The 18,817-nt window shown below is 36.2% G+C and overlaps 1 protein-coding gene across 3 annotated transcripts in view; it reads left to right on the forward strand.

Annotated features, from left to right (window-relative positions):
• Positions 1 to 18,817, forward strand: part of LOC111140883 (folliculin interacting protein 1) — a 156,004-nt gene that overhangs the window by 50,047 nt on the left and 87,140 nt on the right. For all 3 annotated transcript variants that reach the window (XM_022493127.1, XM_022493128.1, XM_022493129.1), the window contains exon 2: positions 9,866 to 9,992. In XM_022493127.1, coding sequence (XP_022348835.1) covers positions 9,866 to 9,992 — 127 coding nt within the window. The remainder of the gene's footprint in view (positions 1 to 9,865; positions 9,993 to 18,817) is intronic.

An 18,817-nucleotide genomic window follows, 5' to 3' on the forward strand; every position in this document is an offset into this window, starting at 1 on the left:
AATTTGTCAGGCAACTTTTTGGTAACATCTCTTTAGTCAGTTTCAATTTAACCTTTCTCCAAATTTCAGGATTCACAACTCTTTTCCATAAGATAAAGGCAATCAAAACCCCCTCCATTTCAGGGACATACTCTTCAGAAGGACAGATCTCTTCCCAGAAAACTTTTGACTAGCTTTTCCCCTTCTTTCCTTCCCTTCCCACCCTCCCTCCCTCCCTTTTCCTTTCCCTTCCCTTCTCTTCCCTTGTTCCCTTCCTAAACAGTGACTGACTGTAAGGATTTCTCTTGTCAAACCAAATCAACTTCACTCATTTCTATTTAAATATAAAACTGTGTTATTTCTGTCTCTGTTCTTATTAAGGCATATCCCACAGTCTGAGGCCTGCAGGTCTTGAGCCTTCTTCATGTCTCCAACTTTGCCTCCCTCATCTAATAATGTCTGTGCTGCCTTTTCTGTGCACCATTCAGAATTCCTTCCTTATGTTTTCACTTTCTTCACAATTTCTCCACCTTTTTGCCTTCACAGGCCATAATTCCTCCTTTTGCCCTTTCAGGACAGGATGCTTTTTTCACACACTTCGCAACACTGGCTGTAGAAAGTTGGCCCCTACTGTTGCTTGGAAACTGTTCTTGTCCTCTTATGAAAACCTCTTCCGAGGCCTTTGCCATAGAACCACACTTTGCTCTATTTTGTTGTTGGCATCCACTGCTGACCTTCTACCAGATGGCTCCCTAGTGTTCTCCAAGAACTTTTGACACTTAGGTGATAGTGTTTCCTTCCAGATTGCTTGTACCATTCTCTTGTGCAACCCACATATCTAACCTGGCTTCACAGTACATTTTCTTGCTCTCTACCTTGATCTGTTCTTGACTAGACCTTGAGCCTAACAATGAGCAATGAGCTGACTCTCTTCTCTTTCTGGGAGCCTCCCATTTTGACCACAACTTCATATCCTTTGATCTTTCATATAAGCTTACTCTCTAGCTTCATTAAGACTATTGTTTGTTTGTTTTTCCTCTTCCTTTTTTCCTATCACCTCCATCCTGACCATGTGTCCTGTGCTAATATGTCCAGACCTCCTTTCTGTGTATCACTCTTAATAGCCTTGCCCCTGTTTTTCCATTGCAGCTACTCAGAAAATTTAAATACACTGTCTACTTTTGCCTCTTCTATGCCTACGCTCCCTTGTGATAGGATAGAAAATTAGTCCTATCACAGATTTATGAGTTTCAGCTTAGCTGTCTTGAGAGTACTTTGGCTTATGCTTTCCTTAGGTTAGCACTTTTCCACATTTTCTTCGATGACTTTATCAGAACTTTATCTCTCACAACCTATACCTGAGTTCAGGCCACACATTTCATATATTCTTAGGTACATGGATGATTTCTAGTTTTCATAAAAAACACAAATGATCAAGTGTAAATGCTGTTTCTTCTCTCCAACCTGAGAACCTGCAGTAGTAGAGAAAATCTGCAGTAGTTTTCATTTGTAGATCCTCTTTTTCCTGCCTCAGCAAGTGCATTTCATAGTTCATTAACCTTACCCAGGGTACTGTGTCCCAACTTGTCTGGGATCTTAGTCCAACAATTGTCTCTGGTTGCTTTTAGACTGTTTCTCTGATACTTTCCCATCAGTTTAGAAATACATACATTTAAGTACCCTTTTTGGATAGATAGGTAGATAAAATGAAAGAATATATATATAAATATGTATGAAGATGTATCTGTGTATTTCTGTCTGTATATGTTTTTCTTTTTCCTTGAAGAAAATGCCTCTTGTAGCTTCTTCTGCGTGTCTGGAGTGACCATAGACCTTGGTTGCCCAAGAAAATCTCAGTTACTCCTGTGTGTTTAAGGTCCCCCTTTACTTGCAGAACTCTGCAATTTAATTGGTGAATTATATGGTCACATTATCCCTTTATCTCCCCATTTCACAGGGAAACCTTTCCAAATAGCACTACTTTACTCTGTCAGCTCTTTTCCTTTCATGCCTTTGCCATTGCTATGTGACTACCCCCATCCTACCTCTCTCCTGAAATGGTTCTTGCAAGAGTACCGAGGTTTCCCAGATTGCCAGATCCTCTGGACACTTTTAGTCTATATAAATTTTGGCCTTTGACACTGCGCACAGTATTCCTTTCTTTGGCTTTTTTTTTTTTTTTTTAAGTCTTCCTTAACTTTTGAAATAACATTTTACCAAGGGTTTTCTCTTTTCTTTCTAGTGGTCTGTCTTTACTTACCTTCCCTGGTTTCTCTGCTTCTTTTCTCTCTGTCCTTAAAATATTGCTGTGTCCTAAAATTCTAGTTTATTGGTCTTTCTTTTCTCTCTTCAATTAATATGTTCTCCCTAAATGATATTACTGCCAACTATGTGTCAATAACTGTGTCTATAACTCTACTCTTAGTTTTTTCCCCTATCCTCCAGAACATTTTTTCAACAGTCTTTTTCACCTTTTCTGATGCTGTGTTTCAGGCCCCTTCAACTCAGTCTGTTAATGCCCTTATCTCAAATTTGCTTTCCCCCTGTATTCTCCACATTGGTTAATGGTATTTATTTTCATGAGATTGGAAATGTGAGAGTCAGCCATCGTCTTCCCTCATTCCCCATCTACAGTCTCTCAGGTCCTCTCTCTGTCTCCTAAATAATACCTTGCTCTGTCACTTTCTTTCTGTCTTCACTGCTGTTCTTTGGTTCAGTTTATTTTATTTTTAAAGATTTTATTTATTTATGTGACAGAGAGAGAGATAGCAAGAGAAGGAACACAAGCAGGGGGAGTGGAAGAAGAAGAAGCAGGTTCCCTGCAGAGCAGGGGGAGTGCATGCAGGACTCAAACCCAGGACCCTGGGATCATGACCTGAGCCGAAGGCAGAGGCTTTAACCCACTGAGCCACCCAGGTGCCCCCGTATCATTTATTATTACTCTTTAGTGAGTCCTCACCAAACTCCCTATGCAAACCTCCTGTCTAGATTGTAAGTGTGCCTTGGTCATAGACAGTAACACATTAATAAATTGATTATTTTTCTGTTAGATTCAGTCTTCTCATTGTAGTCTTGTTTTCATGCTGAATAAATGCTTTTTTTTTTTTTTAAGACTTTTTTTATTTATTTGACAGAGACACAGCGAGAGAGGGGACACAAGCAGGGGGAGTGGGAGAGGGAGAAGCAGGCTTCCTGCCGAGCAGGGAGCCTGACGCGGGGCTCGATTCCAGGACCCTGGGATTATGACCCGAGTCGAAGGCAAATGCTTAACAACTGAGCTGCCCAAGCACCCCTGAATAAATGCTTTGAAGTCAGCAAAAGAATATATAGATAAAGAATGTGATAACAGAAATATTCCCAGCAGTTGGCATTGTGCTTTGAATGTGGTAAATGTTTAATATCTCTGTTTAAATGAGATGTCTGTAATGTAAATACATAGTTTGGTTACATATAGTGTTATTTTTTTCCTATAGTCTTCTCCTTTTTAATTTTTAAATTTATTTGTATTATTTTTTAATTCTCTCCTTTTTAAACGTTGAAGAACAATTCACATAAAATGCACAACCCTAAGTGTACAATTTGATGAATTTTGAAAAATGTATACATACACCTGTTTCACTGGAACCTCAATGAAGATCTAGAATATTTCATTTACTCCACAGAGTTCCTTCATATACTTTTCTAATCCATTCCCCTCATCCTCCACCTCTGGCCAACCACTGTTTTGATTTCTATCAGCCTGCATGAATTTTACCTGTTCTAGAACTACATATACATGAAATTACCAGTATGTATGCTTTTGTGTGTGGATTTTCTCACTCAACAGTATTTTAGAGTTCATCTTTGTTACTGTGTTTTCAGTGGTTCATTCCTTGTTATTTTTGAGGTGTATTTCATTGTAGGAGTGTATATAGTATTGTTTATCCATTCTCCCATTAATGGTCATTTAAGCTCATCCCATTTTTTTTTTTCTATTGTGAATAAAGCTGGAGAGGACATTTCTGTAAACATATATTTTTATTTCTGTTATGAAATCCCTTATGAGAATAATTGCTGGGCCATAGCTGCCAGATAATTTTATAGTATGGTTATATTCCGTTCAAACTCCTACCAACAATATATGAGAATTCCAAGTGCTTCATATTTTTACCATCAACTGGTGTATTCTTTTAATTTTAGTTATTTTAGTGGTTGTGGGAGCATTTTAATTTGCATTTCTCTAATGACAGATAGTGATAGCATCTTTTCCATGTGCTTTCATTCATTCATCATTCACATATATCCTTATGTGGAATGCTGCAGTCTTTTAATCCCATTTTAAAATTGTATTCTTTTATTGCCTTGTAGGAGTTCTCTGTACAGGCTGTTTACAAATCCTCTTATCAGTTATCCACATTTCAAATAATTTCTTCCAGTTTATGGCTGGCCTTTTTTTTTTTTTAAACTATCTCTTTTGATATACAGGTTTTAAATCTTGATGTAGTCAAATGTATCAGTTTTTTCTTTCATATTTGGTAACTTGGGTCTTGTTTAAGAAATCTTTGTGTACCACAAGGTTGCAGAGATTTCTACATTAATTTGTAGAAGCTTTATAATTTAGCATTTACATACAGTCTTATTTTGAATTAACAGAGAATACTTGTAAGTTTGGGAGAAAAGTGTCCTAACTTTTATTATTGTTGAGATGTATTTCCCCTACTATAAAATTTACCCTTTTAAAGTGTGCAATTTAGTGGTTTTTCAGTATAGTCACAAAATTGTATAACCATCACCACAACCTAATTCCAGAGCATTTTATGACCCCTAAAAGAAAGCCCATTAATATTGCTGTAAATGCTCTCTCTACTCCCCCTTCCCCTCTTGAGCAGCCACTAATTTACTTTCTGTTACAGTGAATTTGTTAATTTTGGATAGATATATAAATGGGGTCATGTGGTAATGCGGTCTTTTGTGTCTGGCTTTTTTCACTTAGTGTTACGTTGTCAGGGTTCATCCATACTGTAGTTTATATCCTTTTCATAGTCATATAATATTCATTTTATGGCTTTATAACATTTTTATACCACTTCTTAAAATTTATTCTTCAGTTGATGGACATGCCTTTTTATTTTAGCTTTTTTTTTTTTTTTAAAGGTTATTTATTTATTTATTTGACAGAGATCACAAGTAGGCAGAGAGGCAGGCAGAGAGAGAGAGAGGTGGAGGCAGGCTCCCTGTGGGGCAGAGAGCCCGATGCGGGGCTCGATCCCAGGACCCTGGGATCATGACCTGAACTGATGGCAGAGGCTTAACTCACTGAGCCACCCAGGCACCCCTTATTTTAGCTTTTTAAAGAAAGTTGTTGGTTTTTTTTTTTTCCGATTGTGGACTATGATAATTCAATTTATGTACTCATAAAATAATTATTTCATTCCTATAGTGTTAACCTTTATTTGGGTTTATGTAGTTTTACTTATTTAATGTGCTCAGATCTAGGAATTCAAAGATGAGTGAACTTTGGCTATAGGGAGCTTTTCTTTCTAGTGGAGGAAACTGCGTGTAAACAGATAAAGTACAGTGTGAAAATTACTATTAGATTTATAACCTAAAGTAAGTGTAATCTCAGAAGTCAGCAACTAACTGCTGGAAGAATTAGTAAAGCCTTCCGTGGAGATGAGATTTAAACTAGATCTTTAAAAATGAATGGGAGTTTTGCCAAGGTGATTGAGGGTATTTCAGGTAGAAGTAGTAGCTTGCACAAGGGCGTGGAACTGTGGAATTGGTATGTCTTTGCACCTTTGAGAAGATGACTATGTTGATATTACGAGTAAGGTGAAGTAAGTCTGGGAGGGTAGATTAGGGCTAGATTATGAATATTTCTGCATCTGTACAAAGGAATTTAGCTGTTACTCTTTGTGTGTCATGGCGATCCCAGGGGGTTGGATAAATGAGATGGTGGCCACTACTTATTCAAGGTCTTTTGGAATACCTCACATCCAGCAAAGCCTAAGTTTTCCTTTTTTTCAGAAAATTTTGCCTGTGTAGTCACTTACAAAATTGAGTATACCTTGCTGACTCACACACCATCCTCTTTTTTTTTTTTTTAAGATTTATTTATTTATTTATTTGACACAGAGAGAGAGAGAGGTCACAAGTAGGCAGAGAGGCAGGCAGAGAGAGAGGGGGAAACAGGCTCTCTGCTGAGCAGAGAGCCCGATGTGGGGCTCGATCCCAGGACCCTGAGATCATGACCCGAGCCGAAGGCAGAGGCTTAACCCGCTGAGCCACCCAGGCGCCCCACCATCCTCTTAACTACCACATCTGTCACAGCTCATTGATTCCCTATTTCGGTTTCTTTATTTCATCAGCTGCTTACCTGAAATTATCATGTCTGTCTGTTTCTTTACTTTAGTACTACTGTTTCTTGCTTCCAAAGCAGGTTCTTACTTACCTCGCCCTAACCAGTACTTGGTACATGGTGTAGGCACTATCTCTATTGAATTAATGAAAGAGGGAACTATTCTGCCTCTAAATAAAATCTTACTTCTCTGCCTCCCCACTATAGCTCTTGAGGTTATTTCAGCACTTTGACACCCCCCCCCATTGTCTTCCCATCTGTTAGCTTCCCCCTCCTCACTCTCTTACCTGAATAGTGTAGATTCTCCTGTCCTTTGTTCCACCTATATTTTTGTCTTTTGCTCTATTTCCAAGGCTCCCCTTTGCTTTTGTCTTATCTCCCTATCAAACTCCTTACATTGGCTCTGTCTCATCCAAATTGAAGAGGAGTGTTTGCTAGAGAAAATGACCCAACTGTATAGTTTTGGCTGGTACATATTCGTAGTCTTAAACATGTAGACTTCCAGCATTGCCAAGAAACCTTATGTTTCCTAGTCAGTGTATATATATTTTCCCCATATCACTGTTCTCATTTTCACTCTGCTTTCCCACATTTCACAGCCTTTATTTCTCTTCATCTACTTTCCAAAGAAAATAGAGCTCTTAGCATGAATTTTCTTAGCATTTTACCTTAATATCTACAGTTCTTTCTGTATCCGTTTCCTTCTTTGCCTCTTTTCATCCTAGCGCGGGAATTATCCTTTCTTCTCTTTGAAATTCATCCTTTCACCTGTACTTTATACCTATTCAATTCCGCTTCTTCAGAGCCTGTGCTTTGTCAGTCACCATCTCCCTTCCCCTTCATAATCTTTGTCATCGTTATGTAAATATGTTCAGGTGGTCCTTTTTAATAGCAAAATAGCTGTCATTCCATGATTCCTTTTCTTTCTTTCTTTCTTGACACTTGTCTTAAATTCACTATTTTTCTCTTTCTTCTGCAGTCTGACCCATTGTACTTTCTATTCCTTAGAAGTGTCCTTGCCATGGTCACCAATGATTTCTTTGAAATCATTGAAGCTAGTGGATGCTTTCAGTGACTGCCATGGTATTTCTTCCTCTCTAAAATGCTCTTCTTTCTAGTTTCCTTAAGACCTCTTTGATTTTCATTTTCTATTGGTGTGTTCTTTTATAGTTTCCTTCACACAACAGCTAGCTACAGTTTAGTAAATCACTTCCTGACAGACATTTACTAAGGATTAGACAGGAGAAAACTAAAATTCTAATTACTGTCAAGAATTTGGATGAAGATGTTTTATGTTGTGAATTAGGGTCACTTAACGATGCATTGATGAAGTTAAGGTTAAGATTCTCTTAAGGAGGGGCGTCTGGGTGGCTCAATGGGTTAAGCCACTGCCTTCGGCTCAGGTCATTGTCTCAGGGTCCTGGGATCGAGGCCCATATCAGGCTCTCTGCTCCACGGGGAGTATGCTTTCCCCTCTCTCTCTGCCTGCTTCTCTGCCTACTTATGATCTCTCTCTCTGTCAAATAAATAAATAAAATCTTTTTTTTTTTTTTTTAAAGATTTTATTTTTTTATTTGACAGAGAGAGATCACAAGCAGGCAGAGAGGCAGGTAGAGAGAGAGGAGGAAGCAGGCTCCCTGCTGAGCAGAGAGCCCGATGCGGGGCTCTATCCCAGGACCCTGAGATCATGACCTGAGCCGAAGGCAGCGGCTTAACCCACTGAGCCACCCAGGCGCCCCTAAATAAATAAAATCTTTAAAAAAAAAAAGATTCTCTTAAGGAGGTGAAGGAACCCAATCAAGAGTTGTAACTGATGGATTGTGAGTAATTGACCATTTAGCCTGACATAACTAACAGCAAAGAGTCCCTGAAATGGCTGTTCTCCTATTTGTTAACACCTGTTCCATCAGTTGTAGTGTGCTCAGCTCACTGGGTTAGTGTCTCCACCATACAGTTCTTTGTTTTCTCTTTCTCTCCCTGATCTTTATTCATCTTTATTAATTAATGACTAATTAATTAGTCACTTCATTAATTTTTTTTGATTGTGACAAAGAATGCCTATGTAAAAATACATAAAACAAATTCAGTGGCTTGTTTTGACCTCCAAAGTGAGTATTGAGGTAAGTATTGTCCAGGCTAAAAATAGTACATAGTCAGTGCCCTGGTCTACCTGCTGTGTTCTTTCTTGATTATGCCGTCATCACTCCCAGCATTATCCTGAGAGGTAACCACTCTTCACACTTTTGAAAGCATCACTTCCTTTGTTTTCCTTACAGCTTTAAAAACTAAATATGTATCTCAGCCTTAAACTTTACCTGATTTAAACCTTTGTATAAGTGGAAAAATATAGTAACTCTGGGTGCGTATGTGTCTTGTGTATGTGAGAGTATGTCATTGTCAGATTTCTTTTGGTCAGGGTCAGTCTGCATTTTTGTGTATAGTTGAAGTTCATTCATTGTATTTGTTACGTCTGAATATATATATTTGTAGTCTGAATATACCATGTTTATCCATTCTACTGTTGATGAACCATTTGTAATATTTCCGTAACAGTAACAGTACTTCTGTGAAGATTCTGATACAATGGAATGGAATGGATAACTTAAAATATTACATTAATTATATTAATCAATATAATTATATTGATTATATAATTAATCATATAATCATATTAATTATATAATTAATTAATATTTAATATATTAATATATAATTAAAATATATTAAAAATACAACTTAAAAATCAGTTATATTAGATTTTGTCTATTTATTATAGAGATTTAAAAAACTATTCTCTAAGAAGAGTGAGCCAGTTTTTACTCACACCAGCTTTATGTGAGAATTTCCACTGCATTTAGTCATTCATCACTTTTTTTTTTTTAAGATTTTATTTATTTATTTGACAGACAGAGATCACAAGTAGGCTGAGAGGCAGGCAGAGAGAGGAGGAAGCAGGCTCCCTGCTGAGCAGAGCCCGATGCGGGGCTTGATCCCAGGACCCTGGGACCATGACCTGAGCTGAAGGCAGAGGCTTTAACCCACTGAGCCACCCAGGCGCCCCTCATCACTTTTTTTTTTAACTTGTTTTTGTTTTATAAATACTTTAGCTGCTATTATTTAATCTGAAAGCTGTTTCTTTTTTATGTTTCTATATAAAGAATCAAAACTCTCTAAAAATATGGATTAATATTATGCCATCTGGGTTCATGCCATGAAGCAATGTGTATTTTCATTGTATTAAATATAGTCACATATTTTTATTAGGTTAACCATTTTTAGATTCAAATGGGTTGACTATATTGTATACACTTGCTACAATTTTTATTTTTACTTTTTAATTTAGAATGTCATTGCTACTCATAATCAGTCTCATAGAATGTCATTGCTATATGAGTTTTTAGTCCTAAATGATGATAATTTATAACAAGTACTTCCGTATATTCTTTAGTAATAATACAACTTAGGGTTTTATTTTATTAGGTTTTATTTCTAGGAATTTATGTAGAATATTTACTAGAGTAACTAATGGGCCTTTATTTTTCTTTAAAGTTGGCCTTTGCCAGAGTTTGATCCAAGTCAAATTCGACTGATTGTATATCAAGACTGTGAAAGACGGGGAAGAAATGTCTTGTTTGACTCCAGTGTTAAGAGAAAAAACGAGGACATATCAGTATCGGTGAGCATCATTATTGACTGGTTGAAATTTAATGTCAGATATTTTAATGCAAGAAAGAATGAGTAAAATTTCAATTACGGCACTTTTGTTCAGTACAAAACATCTTTATCATGTTTGTAAAATTTAGAGCCTTGATTTTGAATATTTCTTAAAGGAAAAATACTTGCTTTATTTATTACCTTTCTAGCACCAGGGAGCATTTTAGTTTCATGTTTATTTTCCCACATAATTGTGTTGTGAGATACTACTAGAGGTCCAGGAATTCTTACAGAGGATATGGTCCAAACCTCTGATCTTAAAGTTGTGGAAAGTGTGACCCGGAGAGATGAAATTATTTGTCTGAAGGAGTGAAGCAAGTTAAATCTCTTGCCCTTAGTCCCCCCGGCTCTACAGTGTAAAAAGAGCCTCTATTTTGTTAACTCTCAGTGTCCTATTTTGAAATATATTACGACTAGTTTAGCAGTAGTACATGGACATTAACTTGGTTGTCCAAGGAAATGTTAACCTTAAAAATAGACATGCCAGTTATTTTGCCAGCCAAAGATGGGTTTATTTGGGAATTAAAAAACCTACAGTCCTGGACAGACAAGGTAAGGCAAAACAAAACCATACACAAGTCAGAAAGAAAGAACAAAGGAGAGATGTGCTTTTTTAAAGGAGAAAACGGGTAAATTGGGTAGGCTGGTAGGAACTAAAAGTTCATTGGGGTAAACTGAGGATTTGAAGTGTCATGGCTTCTCATTGGTAGAGCTCCTGAAGGCAAGGGTACATGGGGGGAATAAAAAAGCATCTGTTCCTCGGCCGAACTAGTAGAGTAGTATCTACATGCAAGGTCAAGTCCTTGTAAGGTCAAGTCCGTCTCTTCCTCTTGGGTCTGCTATTAACTGCGAGTGGTAGGGCATGAGAGCTAACCGCTGCAGAACCTCCAGACTCCATTTTATTTAGGTTTCCCTTTACTAACTTTCACAAAAACCCATGTGACTGTCATTATCTTTGCTGCTGCTACTGTTATTAAATTTTCTGGCATAAAGACTCATTCCCCTAGATCTCTAATCTGGAAATTGAAGCTTGGAATAGTGATTTCTCCCTTTCACTAAATTAATAATTTTCACTAACATTTTGGTAAACAATTGAAAACAGAATACTTTGGGCTGGTCCCACCAATAGAATTGTCTGTTAAAGCCAACAAGTATTTATTTTTTGAGACTTTAGTAGGACTTTATATTTGAGGTTTTGTGTTCTTAAACAATTTCAATTTATTGGGCATAGACTTGTTTGTAACTGCATCCTCAGCATCCACTACAGTGGTATATAATAGGAACTCGACTAATTTTTGAGTTAATTTGATTGCCAAGTTTTATAATGTCCCTTCTAATTACTAACACATTGCTCGGTTTTCTGGAGACGGTACTTTGTTTAGATTTCTTAGCCATTCTTTGGATATTTTTTTCCACTCTTTTATCAAAAAGCAAAATGTTCTTAAAGTGTTGTTACAAGGCACTTGGAGATTTAGCTGTCTCTGTCCTCTTGGTGCCTACAATAGGGTACCCTTCTAGGGGAGTTAGACATTGAACAAAAAAGTACACCAATAAATAATACCAAATTATGATTAAATGCTATGAATGAAGCACACAGAATGCTTATGAGATTCCATAGGAAGGAGCCCAGTTTTCTTCAGTTTGGATGAAGGGATATTAAGGAAGTTTTCATTGACGAAGTGAAATTCAAGCTGAGGTCTGAAGAAACAGAAAGAATGGAATAGGGGATGAGTATTCCTGGTAGCAGGACCTGCATATGTAGTCTTCAAAGTGACTTAGAAGCTTGGTGAACTGAAACAACTAGAAGAACACCAGTCTGACTGGACTGATAGTAAGTAGTATGTAAAGTAGCTAGAGATGTAATTGGAGAGAAAGAGAGAAAGAAAGAGCAGGAGTCAGAATTAGAGCCTTACCGGTCTCTGGGTTAAAAGTTTAGATTATATCCTAAATACAGAAGGAAGCCACTGAAGGGATCTTTTTACATTTCAAAAAATCAGTTTGGTAGAGAGCCCAGGAATAAACCCATGTATATATGATCAGTTATTCTATATAATGGAGAAAGGATAGTCTCTTCCAACAAATGTTGGGAAAACTGGACAGTCACATATAAAAGAATGAAATTAGACCACTGCCTTAACACCATACACAAAAACTGACTCTAAATTAATTAAAGACTTGAACATAAGACCCGAAAGCATAAAATTCCTAGAAGAAAACATGGGCAGTAACTATTGGTGGGAGAAAGTGTTTATAATATAAAGCACATATCCAATAAGGGTTTAATATCCAAAAAATATAAAGAACTCAGTAGGAGCAGTGCTTGGGTGGCTCAGTTGGTTAAGCCGCTGCCTTTGGCTCAGGTCATGATCACAGGGTCCCTGCTCAGTAGGGGTCTGCTTCTCCCTCTGCCTCTGCCCCTGTGCATAATCTCTCTCATTTTCTCTCTTTCTCTCAAATAAATAAATAAATATTTTAAAAAACTCAATAGCAAAACAAAACAAAAAAGTGCAATTAAAAAATGGACAGAACAGGGGCTCCTGGATGGCTTAGTGGGTTAAGCCTCTGTCTTTGGCTCGGGTTATGATCCCAGGGTCCTGGGGTCGAGCCCCACATCAGGCTCTGCTCAGCGGGGGAGCCTGCTTCCTCCCCTCTCTCTGCCTGCCTCTCTGCCTACTTGTGATCTCTGTCTGTTAAATAAATAAATAAAATCTTTAAAAAAATGGACAGAAGATTTGTATAGACATTTTTCCAAAAAAGAATATGAGTGGCCAATAGTACATGAAAAAATGCTCAACATCACCAGTCATCAGGGAAATGCCAATCAAAACCACAATGAGATATCACCACACACCTGTCAGAATGGCTGTTATTAAAAAGACAAGAAATAACAAGTGTTGTTGAGGGTGTAGTGAAAAGGAATCCTTGTGCCTGGTTTTTGGGAATGTAAATTTATGCAGTCACTATGGAAAACAGTATGGGGGATCTTCAAAAATTAAAAATAGAACTACCGTGTGATCCAGCAGTTCCATTTTCAGATATTTATCCACAGAAAATGAAAACATTTGAAAAGATAAATGCACCCCCATGTTTATTGCAGCATTATTTACAATAGTCAAGACATGAAAGCAACCAGTTCCATCAGTGGATGAATGGATAAAGAAAATGTGTGTGTATATACAATCGAGAAGTCTTCAGCCATAAAAAGGAAGGAACTCTTGCCATTTGTAACAACATGGATAAACCTTGAAGGCATTATGCTAAGTGAAATAACTCATAGAAAAAAAAATACTTAGTGATATGACTTATATGTGGAATCCAAAAACAATAAAAGTCATAGCTATGTTGCCAGAGGGAGAGGGTGGAAAGTGAGCAAAATAGGTGAAATGTGTCAAAAGGTACAAACTCTCAGTTTTAAAATAAGTCATGGGGATGTAATGTACAGAATGGTGATTATAATTTAAAATGCTATATTGTATATTTGAAAGTTGCAGAAAGAGTAAAAGTTATCACAAGAAAAAATATGTAACTATAGTGATAGATGTTAACTAGATTTATTATGGAGGTCATTTTGCAGCATATAAAAACATCAAATCATTATGTTGTAATCCTGAAACTAATATATATCTCAGTTTTAAAGAGACGGGGAAAAACCACTTTTGCTGCTATATGAAGAATGGCTGGATTTGGGGGATAAGGAAGAAGGAAGTGTTTGCTGAATACAGCACTTAACTTTGATTAGCTGAATGATGAAGTAGCCACACAATCACAGAATTGTGGATGGTTAAGTAGACAGTTGAAATCTAAGGCTACAAATGTAATGAGCATATTTTCTTTGAGTTTAGACTGATGATAGCTCAGCAGAACTACACTGAAGCTGAGGTTGATATTGATTGATAAATACTGCTTTTTTAAAAAAAATATTTATCGAGGTTTTTCTTTGCTTGGTAGTGTTCCATTGAATTGCAGCATCTGACCTTTCCTTTATTATTTACCTTGATTAATGTTTATTTATTGTATGTTTTTTCAGCATTCTTACTTTTTTATTTAAGAGATTGTGTGAAAGAGAAAGAGAACATAAGCAGAGGGGATGGGCAAGGGAGAGGGAGAAACAGACTCCCCACTGAGCAGGGAGCCTGATTTGGGGCTCAATTCCAGGACCTTGAGGTCATGACCTTAGCCAAAGGCAGATGCATAACCCACTGAGCCACCCAGGCGCCCTAAGCATTCTTACTTTTTGTTTTAAACAACCTTGTGAGTATTGACTCATATTATTTCTTGAACCCTTCCTCCCCACCTTTTCTGGAATGATGCTTCGTTAGTCTCATTGGTCTTCTCTCTTGCTGATGTCTTCCTTTTTCCCTCTCAGTTAGCTTTTTTTATCTTTGTCTATAGACCTTCACACAGCCTCTTTACCCAACACCAACAAAGTGATTATACTTTTACTTTCTCTTTCTTATATGTGTTCTTTTGTCTTTTTCTGTCTCTGACTCTGTTCTGCTCACTCTTCCTTCTCAGCATCTGTTGTTATCTTTCAGTCTGAGTGCTTCACTATCTCTCAGGCTATCTGACTGTTCTGTCTCTTGTTCTCTCCTTAATGTCTCTGCTTGGTCTTCTCCATGTCTCTTAGTCTCTTCTCTCTCTCTCTGTGTTTCAGTATTAATCTGTCTTCTGGCTCTAATCTCGTATCACCCACTCATTCCTCAGTCCTCTGAAATTTTCCTGTAAGTCTACTACTTTTTTTAAAGAATTGTTCTCTAGGGGCACCTAGGTGGCTCAGTCATTAAGCATCTGCCTTCAGCTTGGGAATCATGATTCTGGGGTCCTAGGATCAAGCCACATGTCAGGCTCCCTGCTTCTGTTCCCTCTCTCTCTGTGTCTCTCTCTGACAAAAAAATAAAATAAAATCTTAAAACAAAAAATGTTCTCTAGATTCATTGGTAACTAGAAATCAAACAGTATTGAATACCTCCAGTCTAACTTTTTTATATGTCCTCATCCTTGTGTGCCATCTCCCTAGATGAAGATTTATCTGCTTTCAAGGTTCATTTTATCAGAATTTTAGGAATCCTTTTTGATTCTTCTATTCCTTTTCTCCTGTATCAGAATTCTCATAATCCTTGGTTCATAGTCTTTCATAGACTTCTATAGCATAGGTGTTTTTTATGTGCTTTCATTATTAGATTGGAAAAAAAAAGTAAAAAATTTATCTGTTACTCACCTTAGTTTTCTAAACTCCACAGTGCCTCAGCATGTGGCACTGTGCAGTTCAGAAAACTAAGGTGGACATACTTTCATCAGTTTCAGTTAGGAAGTTTATTATCAAAATCCTGTAAATACTTCTATGAAGATTTCATATATTCCTTTTGAACACAATGAATCGCATCGAATACTCATGTTTCTTCCAAATTGTAAGCTGTCTGAATCTGTAAGTGATTTTTTAAAATCTCCTTTACTATTACAATACCCTTGGAAAATCAGATCATGTGGGTTCTGTATAGGCAAAGAAGGACCGTGTGATGTAAATGATAATTTTTTTACTTTTTACACAATATTTTGAGTCTGTGCATAATAAGATAGTTTAGACATTAGCAGTTTATTGGATAAAGGTAAATCATTTCACCTTTGTCTTTGCAGAGCAACATTCTATTTTGATATGATAAATATTGAAGTCATTTTTGTGTCCTTGCTCTTAGTTTAAAATAATCTTACCAGAGAAAATAAGGATTATAAATACGAATTTGGCCATGTATTTCACCAAAAATTTTATTGAGAAAAGTTTTATCCTAAAGTTGAGAAAGTAATATCATAAATTATAAATGGAGAACTAAGGTTTATAATAAGTCATAGCAAATGGTTTCACTCTGTTCCCCTTACCAAAAAGAAATTAACATTTTCTAATTTGAAAACAGCTGTAAGTTTCTTAGGAAGTTTAATAGTAGCCTGAATCTGAATTTTAGGAATATGTTCAAAAATAATTTTTATTTGAAAGTATATTTCATTTCAAGGTACTTCAGCATTAAGAAATGACCATTGTAAAAATACTTAATGAGATCTCGTTAAATAAGACAAATGACAGATAATTTTCTTTATAAAGATGATAGATGATAATAATTCACTTTATTGAGTATTTTAAAATCTGGGATGGGAGGGGGAAGGTCGGTAGTATTTTCACCGTGGCATACTGATTCATAATCTGGGTTCTGTTGAACCAAAGAATTCTCTACAAAGAGCATGATAGTACCTTACAAGGGTAAAGAGATCATTTCTGTATTTCCATGCAACGAAAATACTGTATATTTAGAGTATATTTAATGGGTTTGGAGATGAAATGAGAAGCTCTGTGTTTTACATTTTAAGTTCTATGACTGGTGAATTACATGAATGCTTAGATTTTGTGTCAGAAATTACTGGGTATTACGTACAACTAATGAATCATTGAACACTACATCAAAAACTAATAATGTATGTTGGCTAATTGAACTTAAGAAGAAAGTACTTTGCGTGTCTGAATATTGTCCTATAATGCTAAAAATAAAATTGATCACTGTATAGCTTTTCAGAGCATGTATATTCCAGCTCTATTATATTTAATGAAAAATGCTGAACTGTAAAACCTGATTAAATTGAATACATTCGGTGATTTTAATAAAGTAACTTCCCTTGTTTGTAAAAATGTATTTTTTATTTTTTTACATTCAATCCTGAGACCTTATTCATTTTATAGCTGAAATGTAAAAATTATTGAGATGTCGTTTCTTTGAACAATGATGTTAGTCAAATGTGTACTGTGTGATTTGATCACCTAATACAATCCTTATCCTGGACATTGTTTTTGTTTTCATGATAATGTAATGCTATTTCATGAGTTCTCAGTGAAGTTATATGATCATTTTCATGCTTCAGCCTTCATTCATTACACACAAGTATGTCAGCAAATTCATATAACTTTGAAAAAATGAACACAAATTACAACGTGTGAGTTTTGTACACTATGAAGCATTGTACAAGTGCTAATTGTTGAGTCTTAATTATGACATCAAATTTGGAACATTGGATTTTAGGTAATTGGACCTGTGTTTAAGTTAATATACAGGAATCAGTAAGCTTCATATATACTTATAGCTTCCAATTAGACAATATGAAGAAAGCTAGGACTCCATTTGAAACAGCAGTTTGAAAAAGTGCCTCTGCAGACCCTTTAAAAAAACTATGTTTTTAGAACTTTAAAAGTCTCCAAAAGTACATAATTTTTTTTTTCAAAAGTACATAAAATCTTACTTGCTCAAAGGGAAAGGCAAATATATTCTTGGCTAATATTCCCTGTCCTAATGTCAATTCTTTCAAAGTTGCTCTGTAAAATAATACAATCCCAATAAAAAATGGCACTCTTATTATTTTGTTTTTGGTAAAGGGCAGTATGTGGAACTAGGTAGCAGAATCTGGAGTTCAAATGGAAGAAAGTGAACAGTAAGTGGTTGAAAACTGAAAAAGGACAGTGGGGATGAAGCTAGCCCTACCAGATTTGCAAAAATACTGTGAAATTTCAGTAATTAAAACAGTGTGTTACTGGCACATAAAAAGAAAAGAGGAGTAAAATAAAGAATCAGAAATAGATCTACATCTACACAGGAATATATGTATGATGAAGATACAAAGACTAGTAAATGGTGCTGAGTAATTAGACAACTATTTAAAGACAAATTTGAATCTCAAGTATATTAGACATATTAATGTAAAAAACTAAAGCTACAACTTTACATAAGAAAACATGAATGAGTTCCTTTATATTTGTCGAGAAGATCTTTCTAGTTATGATTTAAAATCCAAGAGCCATAAAGTAAATTTGATAGTCAAACCAAACAAAAATCCAACATAAAACCCCTAACAAACTCTTGTGGTAAACAAAATAAAACAAAAACAAAGGAACAAGGAAACAAAAACACCACCATAAAGAAAGGTTAAAATAATACCTTGGGAAAATGTTTTTACAGTGTATCAGCCCCAAGTGGTAATCTTTCTATATGAAGAGTTCTTAGAATCTAGATAGGAGAACCACTTTGAAAACTGGGTGAAGGACAAGGGCAGAGAGTTCACATACAGAAGGCCATTACACATTTAATAGGATTCATATTCTCATTTTTTTAAAAAAGATTTTATTTATTTATTCGACAGAGAGATCACAAGTAGGCAGAGAGGCAGGCAGGAGAGAGAGAGGGAAGCAGGCTCCCTGCCGAGCAGAGAGCCCCATGGTGGGGCTCAATCCCAGGACCCTGAGACCACGACCTGAGCCAGAGGCAGAGGCTCTAACCCACTGAGCCACCCAGGCGCCCCCATATTCTCATTTTTAATAAAGGAAATGAAAATGAAAACTATACTAAGATTTTAGTTCTTTCCTTTTAGACTGGCAAAAACTCAAATTTTAATGATAATACTTTGCTATTAAAGTGAGTGAAATTGTAGTCTCCATGGAGGTTAATCTGCAATGACTACCAAAATTGTATCTATTTTTGTGGTTTTTTGTTTGTTTTATTTACATCTGATTTATTCCCTACTACACACAAAGGATTTAAATTGTCTTACAAAACATATAAAATGTAAGAAGAGTAAATTTTAAATAGGTGAGAAAAGGAAGTCGAAGAGTTCTTGAGATGAACCTTAGTTTTTGTTTTTTGTTTTTTTTAAAGTTTATTTATTTTAGAGAGTGTGCATGCACATGAGAGAGTACAGGTTGGGGAGCGGTGCTGAGGGACAGGAAGAGAGAGAATCCCAGGCTGACCCCCCCCCCCC

This window comes from Enhydra lutris, unplaced genomic scaffold, assembly GCF_002288905.1.
Source record: "Enhydra lutris kenyoni isolate GAN:26980312 unplaced genomic scaffold, ASM228890v2 scaffoldscaffold5, whole genome shotgun sequence".
In the NCBI taxonomy this organism is placed as follows: Eukaryota; Metazoa; Chordata; class Mammalia; order Carnivora; family Mustelidae; genus Enhydra; species Enhydra lutris.